The 14,096-nt window shown below is 38.6% G+C and overlaps 1 protein-coding gene across 2 annotated transcripts in view; it reads right to left on the minus strand.

Annotated features, from left to right (window-relative positions):
* Positions 1 to 14,096, minus strand: part of POLR3G (RNA polymerase III subunit G) — a 52,190-nt gene that overhangs the window by 20,960 nt on the left and 17,134 nt on the right. For both annotated transcript variants that reach the window (XM_053586735.1, XM_053586734.1), the window contains exon 3: positions 7,099 to 7,228. In XM_053586735.1, coding sequence (XP_053442710.1) covers positions 7,099 to 7,228 — 130 coding nt within the window. The remainder of the gene's footprint in view (positions 1 to 7,098; positions 7,229 to 14,096) is intronic.

Consider the following 14,096-nt stretch of genomic DNA (forward strand, 5'->3'; position numbering starts at 1 on the left):
TCGAGGTGGGTGGATTACTTGAGCTCACACATAGGTTTGAGACCAGCCTGAGCAAGAGGGAGACCCCATCTCTACTAAAAATAGAGAAACTAGCTGAGCATGGTGGTGCATGCCTGTAGTCCCAGCTACTTGGGAGGCGGAGGCAGAGGATCAATTGAACCCAGGAGTTTGAGGTTGCTGTGAGCTAAGCTGATACCACAGCACTTTAGCCTAGAGCAATAGAGTGAGACTGTCTCAAAAAAACCTCCCAAAAAACCCATGTGCACAAATGCTCATGGAAGCACTATTCAGAGTTCCCTTAAGGGTTATTAACCCAAATGTCCATCAAGTGGTAATTATATCCTATAATGGAATATTATTCAGCCATAAAAAGGAATGAAGCACTGATCCATCCTGTACTGTGGATGAACACCAGGATAAGTGAAAGAAGCCAGTCAAAAAGGACACATATCATTTGATTCCATTTACACAGAATGTTCAGGACAGATAAATCCCTAGAGATAAATCCCCCTGCTGGTGCCATGGGCTGGTGGGAAGGGAAGACGGGGAGTGACTACTGATAAGTATGACAGATACATCTTTCCAGGATGATGAAAGGCCCTAAAAATTAGATAGTGGTGGTAGCTGCACAACTCTGCAGCTATATTAAAAGAAACTAAACAGAACACTTTAAAAAGTAAACTTTACATATGTGGATTACATCACAACAAAGCTGTTATTTAAAAGAAAAGAAAGGCTGTGTCTAGTGGCTCACGCCTGTAATCCTAACACACTGAGAGGCTGAAGCAGGAGGACTGCTTGAGGTCAGGAGTTTGAGACCAGCCTAAGCAAAGCAAGACTGAGACTCTACTGAAAATAGAAACATGAGCTGGGCATGGTGTTGGGCGCCTGTAGTTCCAGCTACTCTGGAAGCTGAGGTGGGAGGATCACTTAAACCCAGGAGTTGGAGGTTGCTGTGAGCTAGGCTGAGGCCATGGCACTGTAGCCCGGGACAACAGAGTGAGAGTCTCTTTTTTAAAAAAAATAAAAAAACAAAAAAAAAAAAAGCAAAAAAGAAAACTATTGGAAATTTTACTAAGATAATTAAGTATATAGCAGATCAAAATTCACATTCTACATTTTACTTGGTTTTGAAGGTAAATTTACCCCAAATGGGCAAAGTTCTTTGAAGGCAGCTACTTGTGCATCAGCCATCAGGTATGAACCTGCATTTTGCATATTCTGATTCCAGATTTCAAGTACATCTTTAACAGGTTCTAACTTACCATTTCTTCTGGTTCTTCTTCTCATACTTATATCATCTAAGTGATTCCAGGTTATAAATGCACTTCTAATGGGTTCTAGCTTATCATTACTTCCAATTCTTCTTGTATTTACATTTATTTATTTATTATTATTTTTTTAGAGACAGAGTCTCACTTTGTCACCCTTGATAGAGTGCCGTGGCGTCACAGCTCACAGCAACAGCCAGCTCTTGGGCTTAGGCAATTCCCTTGCCTCACCCTCCTGAGTAGCACCTGTCACAATGCCTGGCTATTTTTTGTTGCAGTTTGGCCAGGGCCAGGTATGAACCTGCCACCCCCGGTATATGGGGCTGGCGCCCTACCCACTGAGCCACAGGCACCACCCCCATGTACTTACATTTAGAAAAAGAAATACAAGGGATCTTTTGCTTTGGTTTATTTCAGGAGAAAACTTTTGTGTAGAATTGCCCAAATGGATTTACCAAGTAAATTTTCCTTATAATCTTAATTTTTTATGTCCTTATTGAGGTAGTATGTTTTTTAAAAAAAAAACTAAACTAATGTTGAAAATACAGGTTTTTAATAAAATGCATACTTTAAAAAAAACTTTGATGGCTTATAATATTCTCAAAGAGAGGATGACCCAGCCAACTTCTTTGCCCTATACTTGCAAAACATTTAAAATTTGTCAATGATAAACATTATCTAATAAATTGTTTCATTTCTCTATATTCTAGGGCTCAAGCGATTCTCTTGCCTCAGCCTCCCAAGTAGCTGGGACTACAGGCGCCCGCCACAAAGCCTGACTATTTTTTTGTTGTAGTTGTCATTGTTGTTTGGCAGGCCCAGGCTGGATTCAAACCCGCCAGCTCCGGTGAATGTGGCCAGCACACTAGCCAGTGAGCTACAGGCACCAAGCCTCTATATTCCGTTTTCTTTCAATGATCTTTGCCCTGGACTTTAAACCCAGTATCTGTCCAGTTACAAACCACATCAAATAAATTGAAGAAGAAACACATGGTCACATATTATCTTAAAAACAGGATGTTCCACGTTTTTATTATAAAAGACTATGCAATGAGGTCCTTTTTCACAGATTAATTGCATGTGAACAGCCTCTTTCCTTTTTAATTCTTAGAGTTACAATGCTTACTCACTGATTCCTGAATTTGAGAATATTCATCTAAGATTCTGCCAACTGAAAACTCCCAAGCTGAGATTTTGCTTACACAATCAATTTAACCATCATCATTAGAGTCCCGAGAGCTGCTATCACTTTGTCTTCATCTTGTGATTCTCTAAAAACTATGAAACATCTTGCTCTGCTAATTTTATTCTCTTTGCCATATGGGCAGAAAATAAAAAAAATCTGAATTCTCGATTGTATTCAACATAAGCTAAAACAACACAACTACGAAGATGAGGGTCTCAGTAAACTTACTTTATATGTTCTTAAACTCTGGTGTTAACACTTTGGATAACAAGACAGAAAAGTTAAAGGATAATGTAATAGTGATGATTTATTAAAATATTGCCCCATCCTTCTATGTAATTTTATTACTCTTCCATTTTTTAATATTTTACTGTTTTTTTTTCTCAGGAGAATATTTGATGAGTAATGATGAAATAGTACCTACAATGCTGAAATAGCAGGATGTTCATGACATAAGAAAAATAATTTAGCGTTATAAAAGGTTCCAGTGGAGCCAGGTGTGGTGGCTCACACCTGTGATCCTGGCACTCAGGGAGGCTGAGGCAGGTGGATTGCCTGAGCTCCCAAGTTTGAGACCAGCTTGAGCCAGAGCCTCTCTAAAAATAGTCAGGTGTTGTGGGGGGCGCCTGTAGTCCCCGCTACTCGGAAGACGGAGGCAAGAAAATTGCTTGAACCCAAGAGTTTGAGGTTGCTATAAGCTATGACGCAATGGCACTCTACCGAGGGCGACAAAGTGAAACTCTGTCTCACAAAAAAAAAAAAAACCCAAACCAACCAAACAAAAAAACTCATGAAAAAAAGGTTCCAATAAAAAAAAAAAAAAGAAAAGAAAAAATGGTTCCAATGGGCTGACATGGTAATGTTAAGATAAAATGAGTTTTCTTTTCTTTTTTAAATTAAACTTCTCTTTTCTTTGGAAGACCCCTATGAAGAACAAACGTTATAAATAACAGTATTACAAATACTAAGAGCTGCTCAAAAAGAAGATCAAAAATTAAAACTGGATCTCAGGTACCCTGAGGTTATAGAAAGAATTAATAGGCCAAACTCCATTTATTCAATAACAGACTTGTTATTAGTGGCTGTATTGTAGATAAATGTAAAATGGCTTACAGAATCATCCTCACTTTCCCCATTAAGCTTCCACCTCTGGGCTTGGCGCTCGTAGCTCTGTGGTTAGGGCACCAGCCACATACACCAAGGCTGGGGGGTTCAAACGCGGCCCGGGCCAGCTAAACCACAATGATAATTTCAATAAAAAATAGCCAGTAGTTCCAGCTACATGTGAAACTGAGACAAGAGAATCGCCTAAGCCCAAGAGTTGGAGGTTGCTGTGAGCTGTGACGCCACAGCATCTACCCAGGGCAACAGGTTGAGACTCTGTCTCAAAAAAAAAAAAAAGCTTCCACCTCTGAAGGTCTTGTGGTTCAGGAACCTAAGCTGGAAATCACTGGACCAGATGATCTCTATATTCCCTGTGGCTAAACTTCATTAAAATAATATTCACAGGTGTTTTCCCTTTATTATAGAAATAATAAATTTCATTACAAGGAAAATACTTTCTATAATTCTACCTGAAAACATAAACATTAAGTGAGGGCACAATGTAAGGGTATATGGCTCACTTTAAACAACAAGAGGGACTCTACCTAACAAATGCAAACATTGTAACCTAGTTGTTTGTATGCTCACATTAATCTGAAATTAAAAAAAATAAATAAATAAATGAACTTTGAAAGATACTGCAACATGAAATGTGTTTATTCCATCGGGGATCACAATACCCTGAGCCACCAACCACGTGGCTATTACGAAAACCGGGGGTCTCCCACCCTACTTGTTTGCCCTGGTCTCCAGAGACTTAAGTGTTTCACAGTAATCCTCAAGTCTGTCTGTCCTTAAAGCACACAGGTGACAAGTGACAGACAGCTGGTGAAGGTGCACTCAGGTAACACCTATATATGGAACATGGCTCCCTCTGATTCCTGGGAACTTCTCTTCAGTCTGGCCAGCTGTTTTTCACTCATACTGTATGTATTATATAAATATGTATGTGTATACATGTAAATGCATTGATTGCATAAACCTATATACACACATGGTAAATGTATATATTTTGTTTAAAAACATGTATTTTCAACATTTTCTTTTCTTTAAAATAAACTGCCTCAGGAAAATAAATAAATATACTGCCCCAGGAAAAGGAGGTTAAAAACGAAGATTGCAAGTAAAATTTACTTTGTATCCATTTAAAAAATTCTACACAAGAGTTTTCTCCTGAAAGAAAGAAAAGCAAAAGATTCCTTATATTTCTAAATACTTTATCGCATAGTTATCAGACATAAAGTGCTGGGCTCTTCCCACTGGGAACAAGGCCCAGGTGTCCGGCGGCACACCTCCTGGGTGAGGGACACAACCACGACTTAGCCTTTACCTTACAGATGCAAACAGATAACCTGATTGCACCCTCAGCTCAATTGGAAATAACAAAACAAAAAAAGTAAAGTAGTCCTTTAATCCCAGTACAAGCCAACTACTCCCACAGATCAACATCAAACGCCTGTGGCTCAGTTGGTAAGGCCACGGCCCCATATACCGAGGGTGGTGGGTTCAAACCCGGCCCCGGCCAAACTGCAACCAAAAAATAGCTGGCGTTGTGGCGGGCGCCTGTAGTCCCAGCTACTTGGGAGGCTGAGGCAAGAAAATCGCTTAAGCCCAGGAGTTGGAGGTTGCTGTGAGCTGTGTGAGGCCATGGCACTCTACCGAGGGCCATAAAGTAAGACTCTGTCTCTATAAAAAAAAAAAAAAAAAATTATGCTCTTACTGTCCCGGTCCAAAAGACTCAATAAATGACTTAATGACCTGATACACCTTTATGTTAGACATGTGCTTTAGAAACCACCCATTTGGTTAAGTAATATTGTCCCCAAACCCAGAGAAAAGACGCAGGGGTCCTCAAACTACGGCCTGCGGGCCACATGAGGCAGTGTGATTGTATTTATTCCCATATTGTTTTTTTACTTCAAAATAAGATTATGTGCAGTGTGCACAGGAATTTGTTCATAGTTTTTTTTTTTTTTTAAACTATAGTCCGGCCCTCCAACGGCCCCCTGTTAAAAAAGTTTGAGGACCTCTGACTGCACTATTATTTTTTTCTAGCAAGAATATATACTAGTTCAGTTGATTTTACTTTTAAAAACATCTTTAAAATGAGAACTTTAATTGCGTTTTTTAACTCAAATAGACGAAAGCATGCAACATAATAAAAAATTCAGTATCTCTCATCAAACTGTTATAAAACTTCAAGCAGCGATGTTTAGAAAATTAAATGAATTTGTCTAAAATGCTTCTTATAAGCACATGTAAGATCACTACGTACAACTTCCTTTTTTGACTTTTTGCCAATTTTAAGTCTTTTAGAGACAGAAAAATGGAATATACTTTTAGTATTTAATGGAATGAGATGATACTATACGAATTTCTCATGTTTTAATGATGTTTTGAAAACTCAAAGATGGTATTGATCTCCTTAATTTCAACACTCAAGGGCAGAGACTGAAAATCGATATGGTTCTACTGTGCTAAAGTGCTACTCAGGAATGGTTTCCCTTCCTATAAAATCACTTCCCACTTCCAGGCTGAGACTGCCAAGCTTTCTCCAACTGTAATTTCTCCTGTATGCCCTTAGTATCACCAACGAATAATATATTTTATATTTTATATCCTATCAAAGACATACTTACATGGTGACCAAAAAAGCCAAGGTTTTAAATAAATTTAAATATTAAACAGAGATACGTGTAAAGATGTATAGTTAATGGCAGTAATTACAGCATCATTTATAAGCCAGATCCTGGAAATAATAGTAGGGAATTAGTTAAAATTAATGTTATATCAACACAATGAAACACCGGTTATTAAAACCCATATTTTCTAAGAAATAGTATGTGAAAATGCCAATACATAGAGTAAAAAAATGAAGATAGTAACTAATATGAATTCAATTTTTTAAAGAGACTACAGACACAGGAGAAAACCTCTGGAATACATGATCAAATATTAGTCATTCTCTTGACAGAGCATGGGTAATTTTTACTTTTAAAAAACTGTCCTGTTTTTCACTGAACATATAAAATTTCTACTGTAAAAGGCAGTTTTAAAAAGAAAAGTATCACAAATTTGAACGTATTTTTTGGTCAAATCAACATAAATTTTTTTGTTAGCCAATCCTTTATGACTGAATCAAATCAATCAGCATCAAATGATCACACACCTTGTGCTTAAACATCAGTGTGAACTGAAGTATATAATCGGCTGGGCACAGTGGCTCCCTCCTGTAACCCCAGCACTCTGGGAGGCTAAGGCAGGTGGATAGCTTGAGCTTTGGAGTTTGAGACCAACCTGAGCAAGAGTGAGACCCCATCTTTACTAAAAAGAGAAAAACTAGCCAGGCATCCTGGTAAGTGCCTGTAGTCTCAGCTATTTGGGAGGCTGAGACAGGAGGATTGCTTAAGCTGAAGAGTTTGAGGTTACTGTGAGCTAGGCTGATACCATGACACTCTACTCAGGGTGACAAAGTAAGACTCTGTCTCAAAAAAAAAAAAAAAATTAAACCACCTAATTAAAGAGTCTAATACACACCTTGATTTTCTTCAGGTGTTTCAAAAAAATAAGGCATTCTTTTCATTGTTTCTCTCAGCTCTTGTTTCAAGGCCAGCACGTAATCTTCACTTTCTCCTGTTTTTAGTGGCACTGGCTTATAATCTGTATCCTGTTAAATTAGAGACAAGGGTTTTTTAAGTAAATTAAATATTTTAAGATCCCTTTCATCTATATTCTAGAAAATGTCATTTTATACAAATACCATCTATGTTTTACAGGCATTAAATTTTACAATCAACTTAAAAAATGCTGACTTTCTGTAATCTGTAAATTTTAGCTCATTTCCTGTCTTGCTTATTGCTTATTTTAGAGGCAGGAAATATGCATAATTTTCCTACTGGCTCTACAAACTACACTAATAATCATTTTTCCATATAGTCTATCGACTAATTCTGTATGGTCTTGCTTTGTGAAGATATTTTTAAAAATCAAGGTATTCACAGGAGAAGAACTACTTTAGTTTTCCATTAATCTTAACTAGTGCTGATGCCACTGGTGGGAGCAGCACCATCCAAAAAATAATAGCAACAGCTAACATTTAGCAACTGGTCACTATGACCAAGTTGTACTTGATATCCAACATCTACTATCTCATTAACAGCACTAACTATCATTTCTCCTTTTACAGTGAAGAAGTTGAGAAGTAAACAACTTGTAATCCTGTATAAAAAGTAAATGGCAGGGCAGTGCCTGTGGCTCCAAGGAGTAGGGCACCAGCCCCATATGCCGGAGGCAGTGGGTTCAAGCCCAGCCCCAGCCAGAAACTGCAAAAAACAAACAAACAAAAAGTAAATGGCAAAGCAAGAGCCTGAAGCTACATTTCAATTTTTAAAAATTATACATATAGCCGGGTGTGGTGGCTCACACCTATAATCTTAGCACTCTGGGAGGCCAAGGTGAGTGGATTGTTTGAGCTCACAAGTTCAAGAGCAGTGTTAGCAAAAGCAAGACCCCATCTCTACTAAAAACAGAAAAAGTGAGTCAAGAGGATGCCTGAGCCTGAGTTGGAGGTTGCCGTGAGCTACGATGCCACAGTACTCTATCCAGGAAAACAGCTTGAGACTCTGTCTCCGAAGGAAAAAAAAATTATACATATACATATGCATGTGCACATACATACATATATACAGTATACTATAAACAAATGGATCTTCAGGGGACATGGTAAAGATACTGCTGGTTTCATAGGATAAAGATAACATGTGCTTTTAAAATTCAACTCAGGCTCGGCACCTGTGGCTCAAGTGGCTAAGGCGCCAGCCACATACACCTGAGCTGGTGGGTTCGAATCCAGCCCAGGCCCGACAAACAACAATGTTGGCTGCAACCAAAAAAAAAAAAAAAATAGCCAGGCCTTGTGGCGGGCGCCTGTAGTCCCAGCTACTTGGGAGGTAGAAGCAGTAGAATCGCTTGAGCCCAGAAGTTGAAGGTTGCTGTGAGCTGTGATGCCACAGCACTCTACCCAGGGCGATAGCTTGAGGCTCTGTCTCAAAAAAAAAGTTAAAAATTGAATTCAAAATGTATCCGTTCATGCTACAAAAATTTATTGATTCACTGAATGCCTACCATAACCCAGACGTGGTCAGATAACAGAAGATACGTATGATGCAACAAAGCCCCTGCCTACATAGAACTTACACTGTAGGGCAGAAACACACAGCAAGTAAGTAGTAAATGAGTGATACACAATTTCAGGTAGTGATTGGTGACATGAAGAAAACGAAGGCAGGGAGAGGAAGAGGGACGGACAGAGTGCATGGAGGATGGAGGTGGCTGATCCAGCTCCATCCGGGCTCTTGGGAAAGTCACTTTTGAACAGAGATCTGCATAAAATCAGGGAGTCATCCCTGGAACAGATGGTTCCAGCTAGGAACCAGAAGGGGCAAAGGTCTAAGGGACAAGGAGACCAGCATAGATGGGGAATGAGAAGGACAGTGGTAGGAAAAGGGTTGGAGAGACAGCAGAAAGGCCAATCAGAGCCTTTGAGCCAGTAGGAAGGCATTTAAATTTTATGCAAAATATTAAGGAAAACTATATACTGACATTCCCTGTGGTGAGAGGTAATCGCCTCACATGCAGAGAAGAGCCTGCTGTAAGAGAAATCGCTGCAAAGTAACATTATGCGTCCACTTCAAGTGAAGGGTCTTTGTTTTCAGGCTGAATATCCCAAAGGTGAAACACCAGGAGCAAGAGGCACAGACTCCCTAAGGGAGGTGCCTTGATCCCCGGATACAAGTTACAGTCCTCTGCTGACATAAAGCCTTCAACCAAGGACTTTTCACCAGGCACGGTGGGTCCGGCCGGGAATCTTAGCACTCTGGGAGGCCGAAATGGATGAATAGCTTGAGCTCAATAGGTGGAGACCAGCCTGAGCAAAAGCGAGACCCCATCTCTACTAAAGTAGAAAAACTGAAACAGGAGGATCCTTGAGCCCAGGAGTGCAAGTTGCTGTGAGCTATGACACCACAGCACTCTACCCAGGGAGACAGCTCGAGACTCTGTCTCAAAAACAAACAAACAAAAAACTTTTCCTCCTGAAATGGTGAAAAGATTCCTGAAGGGAAGGGTATCTGGTTATTTCCATTTTTTATACTGTAGCACATGTTCATTTGGAAATGTAGGCTTACATTTTAAAGTAAGCATAAAAACATTAAACATTACATCAATTATGTTTCTATTACACTCACTAACTTTAAAACAACACTAAATGTAGTACAAACACTAATAAAATTTTGGGAAACAGTAACAAAATTCAAAATGACTTTGATGAAACAAGGAAATAAGTGAAAAAAAACAACAAAAAATCAGTTCAGTGTGAAAAGACCAGGTAGCATACTAAGGACCAAAATTAAATTCTATAGCTACAGATGAGAAGAAAATCATGAAGTCAAAGTGTGGCAGAGAGGGAACTGAGAACCACTGTAATACCTAACTGACTTTTTAAAATATTACTTTGATATCAGAATACATCAATAATAGCAATTGAAGATGTAATAATTGATTCTTTCCTGGTTTGTGAGCACTCAGTATATTCATGAAAATGCATATGCAATTTTCTTTTTCTTTTTCTTTTTTTTTTTTTATTGTTGGAGATTCATTGAGGGTACAATAAGCCAGGTTACACTGATTGCAATTGTTAGGTAAAGTCCCTCTTGCAATCATGTCTTGCCCCCATAAAGTGTGACACACACCAAGGCCCCGCCCACCTCCCTCCTTCCCTCTTTCTGTCCCCCCCCATAACCATAATTGTCATTAATTGTCCTCATATCAAAATTGAGTACATAGGATTCATGCTTCTCCATTCTTGTGATGCTTTACTAAGCATAATGTCTTCCACGTCCATCCAGGTTAATACGAAGGATGTAAAGTCTCCATTTTTTTTAATGGCTGAATAGTATTCCATGGTATACATATACCACAGCTTGTTAATCCATTCCTGGGTTGGTGGGCATTTAGGCTGTTTCCACATTTTGGCGATTGTAAATTGAGCTGCAATAAACAGTCTAGTACAAGTGTCCTTATGATAAAAGGATTTCTTTCCTTCTGGGTAGATGCCCAGTAATGGGATTGCAGGATCAAATGGGAGGTCTAGCTTGAGTGCTTTGAGGTTTCTCCATACTTCCTTCCAGAAAGGTTGTACTAGTTTGCAGTCCCACCAGCAGTGTAAAAGTGTTCCCTTCTCTCCACATCCACGCCAGCATCTACAGTTTTGAGATTTTGTGATGTGGGCCATTCTCACTGGGGTTAGATGATATCTCAGGGTTGTTTTGATTTGCATTTCTCTAATATATAGAGATGATGAACTTTTTTTCATGTGTTTGTTAGCCATTCGTCTGTCGTCTTTAGAGAAAGTTCTATTCATGTCTCTTGCCCATTGATATAAGGGATTGTTGGCTTTTTTCATGTGGATTAATTTGAGTTCTCTATAGATCCTAGTTATCAAGCTTTTGTCTGATTGAAAATATGCAAATATCCTTTCCCATTGTGTAGGTTGTCTCTTTGCTTTGGTTATTGTCTCCTTAGCTGTACAGAAGCTTTTCAGTTTAATGAAGTCCCATTTGTTTATTTTTGTTGTTGTTGCAATTGCCATGGCAGTCTTCTTCATGAAGTCCTTCCCCAGGCCAATATCTTCCAGTGTTTCTCCTATGCTTTCTTGGAGGATTTTTATTGTTTCATGCCTTAAGTTTAAGTCCTTTATCCATCTTGAATCAATTTTTGTGAGTGGGGAAAGGTGTGGGTCCAGTTTCAGTCTTTTACATGTAGACATCCAGTTCTCCCAACACCATTTATTGAATAGCGAGTCTTTCCCCCAAGGTATGTTCTTGTTTGGTTTATCAAAGATTAGGTGGTTGTAAAATGTTAGTTTCATTTCTTGGTTTTCAATTCGATTCCAAGTGTCTATGTCTCTGTTTTTGTGCCAGTACCATGCTGTCTTGAGCACTATGGCTTTGTAGTACAGACTAAAGTCTGGTATGCTGATGCCCCCAGCTTTATTTTTGTTACAGAGAACTGCCTTAGCTATACGGGGTTTTTTCCGGTTCCATACAAAACGCAGAATCATTTTTTCCAAATCTTGAAAGTACGATGTTGGTATTTTGATAGGAATGGCATTGAATAGGTAGATTGCTTTGGGAAGTATAGACATTTTAACAATGTTGATTCTTCCCATCCATGAGCATGGTATGTTCTTCCATTTGTTAATATCCTCTGCTATTTCCTTTCTGAGGGTTTCACAGTTTTCTTTATAGAGGTCCTTCACCTCCTTCGTTAGGTATATTCCTAGGTATTTCATTTTCTTTGAGACTATGGTGAAGGGAGTTGTGTCCTTAATTAGCTTCTCATCTTAACTGTTATTGGTGTACACAAAGGCTACTGACTTGTGGACATTGATTTTATATCCTGAAACATTACTGTATTTTTTGATGACTTCTAGGAGTCTTGTGGTTGAGTCTTTGGGGTTCTCTAAGTATAAGATCATGTCGTCAGCAAAGAGGGAGAGTTTGACCTCCTCTGCTCCCATTTGGATTCCCTTTATTTCCTTGTCTTGCCTAATTGTATTGGCTAGAACTTCCAGCACTACGTTGAATAGTAAAGGTGACAGAGGACAACCTTGTCTGGTTCCAGTTCTAAGAGGAAAAGCTTTCAGTTTTACTCCATTCAGTAAAATATTGGCTGTGGGTTTGTCATAGATAACTTCAATCAGTTTTAGAAATGTGCCACCTATGCCTATACTCTTCAGTGTTCTAATTAGAAAAGGATGCTGGATTTTATCAAATGCTTTTTCTGCATCTATTGAGAGGATCATGTGATCTTTATTTTTGCCTCTGTTAATATGGTGGATAACGTTTATAGACTTGCGTATGTTAAACCAGCCTTGCATCCCTGGGATGAAGCCTACTTGATCATGATGAATGGCTTTTTTGATGATAAGCTGTAATCTATTGGCTAGGATTTTGTTGAGAATTTTTGGGTCTATGTTCATGAGTGAGATTAGTCTGAAATTCTCCTTTTTGTTTGGGTCTTTTCCTGGTTTTGGTATCAGGGTGATGTTTGCTTCATAGAATGTGTTGGGGAAGATTCCTTCTTCCTCAATTTTTTGGAATAATTTCTGCAGTACAGGAATAAGCTCTTCCTTGAAGGTTTGATAGAATTCTGGAGTGAAGCCATCTGGACCAGGGCATTTTTTGGTTGGAAGATTTTTTATTGTTTCTTTGATCTCAGTGCTTGAAATTGGTCTGTTCAGGAGCTCTATTTCTTCCTGGCTGAGTCTAGGGAGAGGGTGTGACTCCAAATATTGATCCATTTCTTTCACATTGTCAAATTTCTGGGCATAGAGTTTCTGATAGTATTCAGAGATGATCTCTTGTATCTCTGTGGGATCAGTTGTTATTTCCCCTTTATCATTTCTGATTGAGGTTACTAGAGATTTTATTTTTCTATTCCTCGTTAGTCTGGCCAATGGTTTATCTATTTTATTTATTTTTTCAAAAAACCAACTCCTTGTTTCATTAATTTTCTGAATGATTCTTTTGTTTTCAATTTCATTGATCTCTGATTTGATTTTGGATATTTCTTTTCTTCTACTGAGTTTAGGCTTAGATTGTTCTTCTTTTTCCAATTCCATAAGATCTCTTGTGAGATTGTTGATGTGCTCTCTTTCTGTTTTTCGAATGTAGGCATCTAAAGCGATGAATTTTCCTCTCAAAACTGCTTTTGCAGTATCCCACAGGTTTTGGTAGTTTGTGTCTTCATTGTTGTTATGCTCAAGGAAGTTAATGATTTCCTGTTTTATTTCTTCCTTCACCCATCTGTTATTCAACAGAAGATTGTTTAGTTTCCATGCCTTTGGGTGGGGTCGAGCATTTTTGTTAGAGTTGAGTTCCACCTTTAGTGCCTTATGGTCTGAGAAGATACAAGGTAAAATTTCAATTCTTTTGATTCTGTTGATATTTGTTTTGTGTCCCAGGATATGATCAATTTTGGAGAATGTTCCATGCGGTGATGAGAAGAATGTATATTCTTTATCTTTGGGATGGAGTGTTCTATATGCGTCTACCAAGCACAGTTGTTTTAGGGTCTCATTTAAGTCTCTTATATCCTTGTTTAACTTCTGTTTAGAGGATCTGTCCAGCTCTGTAAGAGGAGTGTTAAGGTCCCCTGTTATGATGGTATTATCAGATATCATATTGCTCAGACTGAGTAAGGTCTGTTTCAAGAATCTGGGAGCATTTAAATTGGGTGCATAGATATTTAGAATTGAAATGTCTTCTTGTTGTATTTTTCCCTTGACCAATATAAAGTGACCATCTTTGTCTTTTTTGACTTTAGTTGCTTTAAATCCACATGTATCTGAAAATAAGATTGCAACTCCTCTTTTCTTCTGAATTCCATTTGCCTGAAAAATTGTCTTCCAACCCTTGACTCGGAGCTTTAATTTGTCTTTTGAAGCCAGGTGTGTTTCTTGCAGACAGCAAATG

This window comes from Nycticebus coucang, chromosome 1 (genome assembly GCF_027406575.1).
Source record: "Nycticebus coucang isolate mNycCou1 chromosome 1, mNycCou1.pri, whole genome shotgun sequence".
In the NCBI taxonomy this organism is placed as follows: Eukaryota; Metazoa; Chordata; class Mammalia; order Primates; family Lorisidae; genus Nycticebus; species Nycticebus coucang.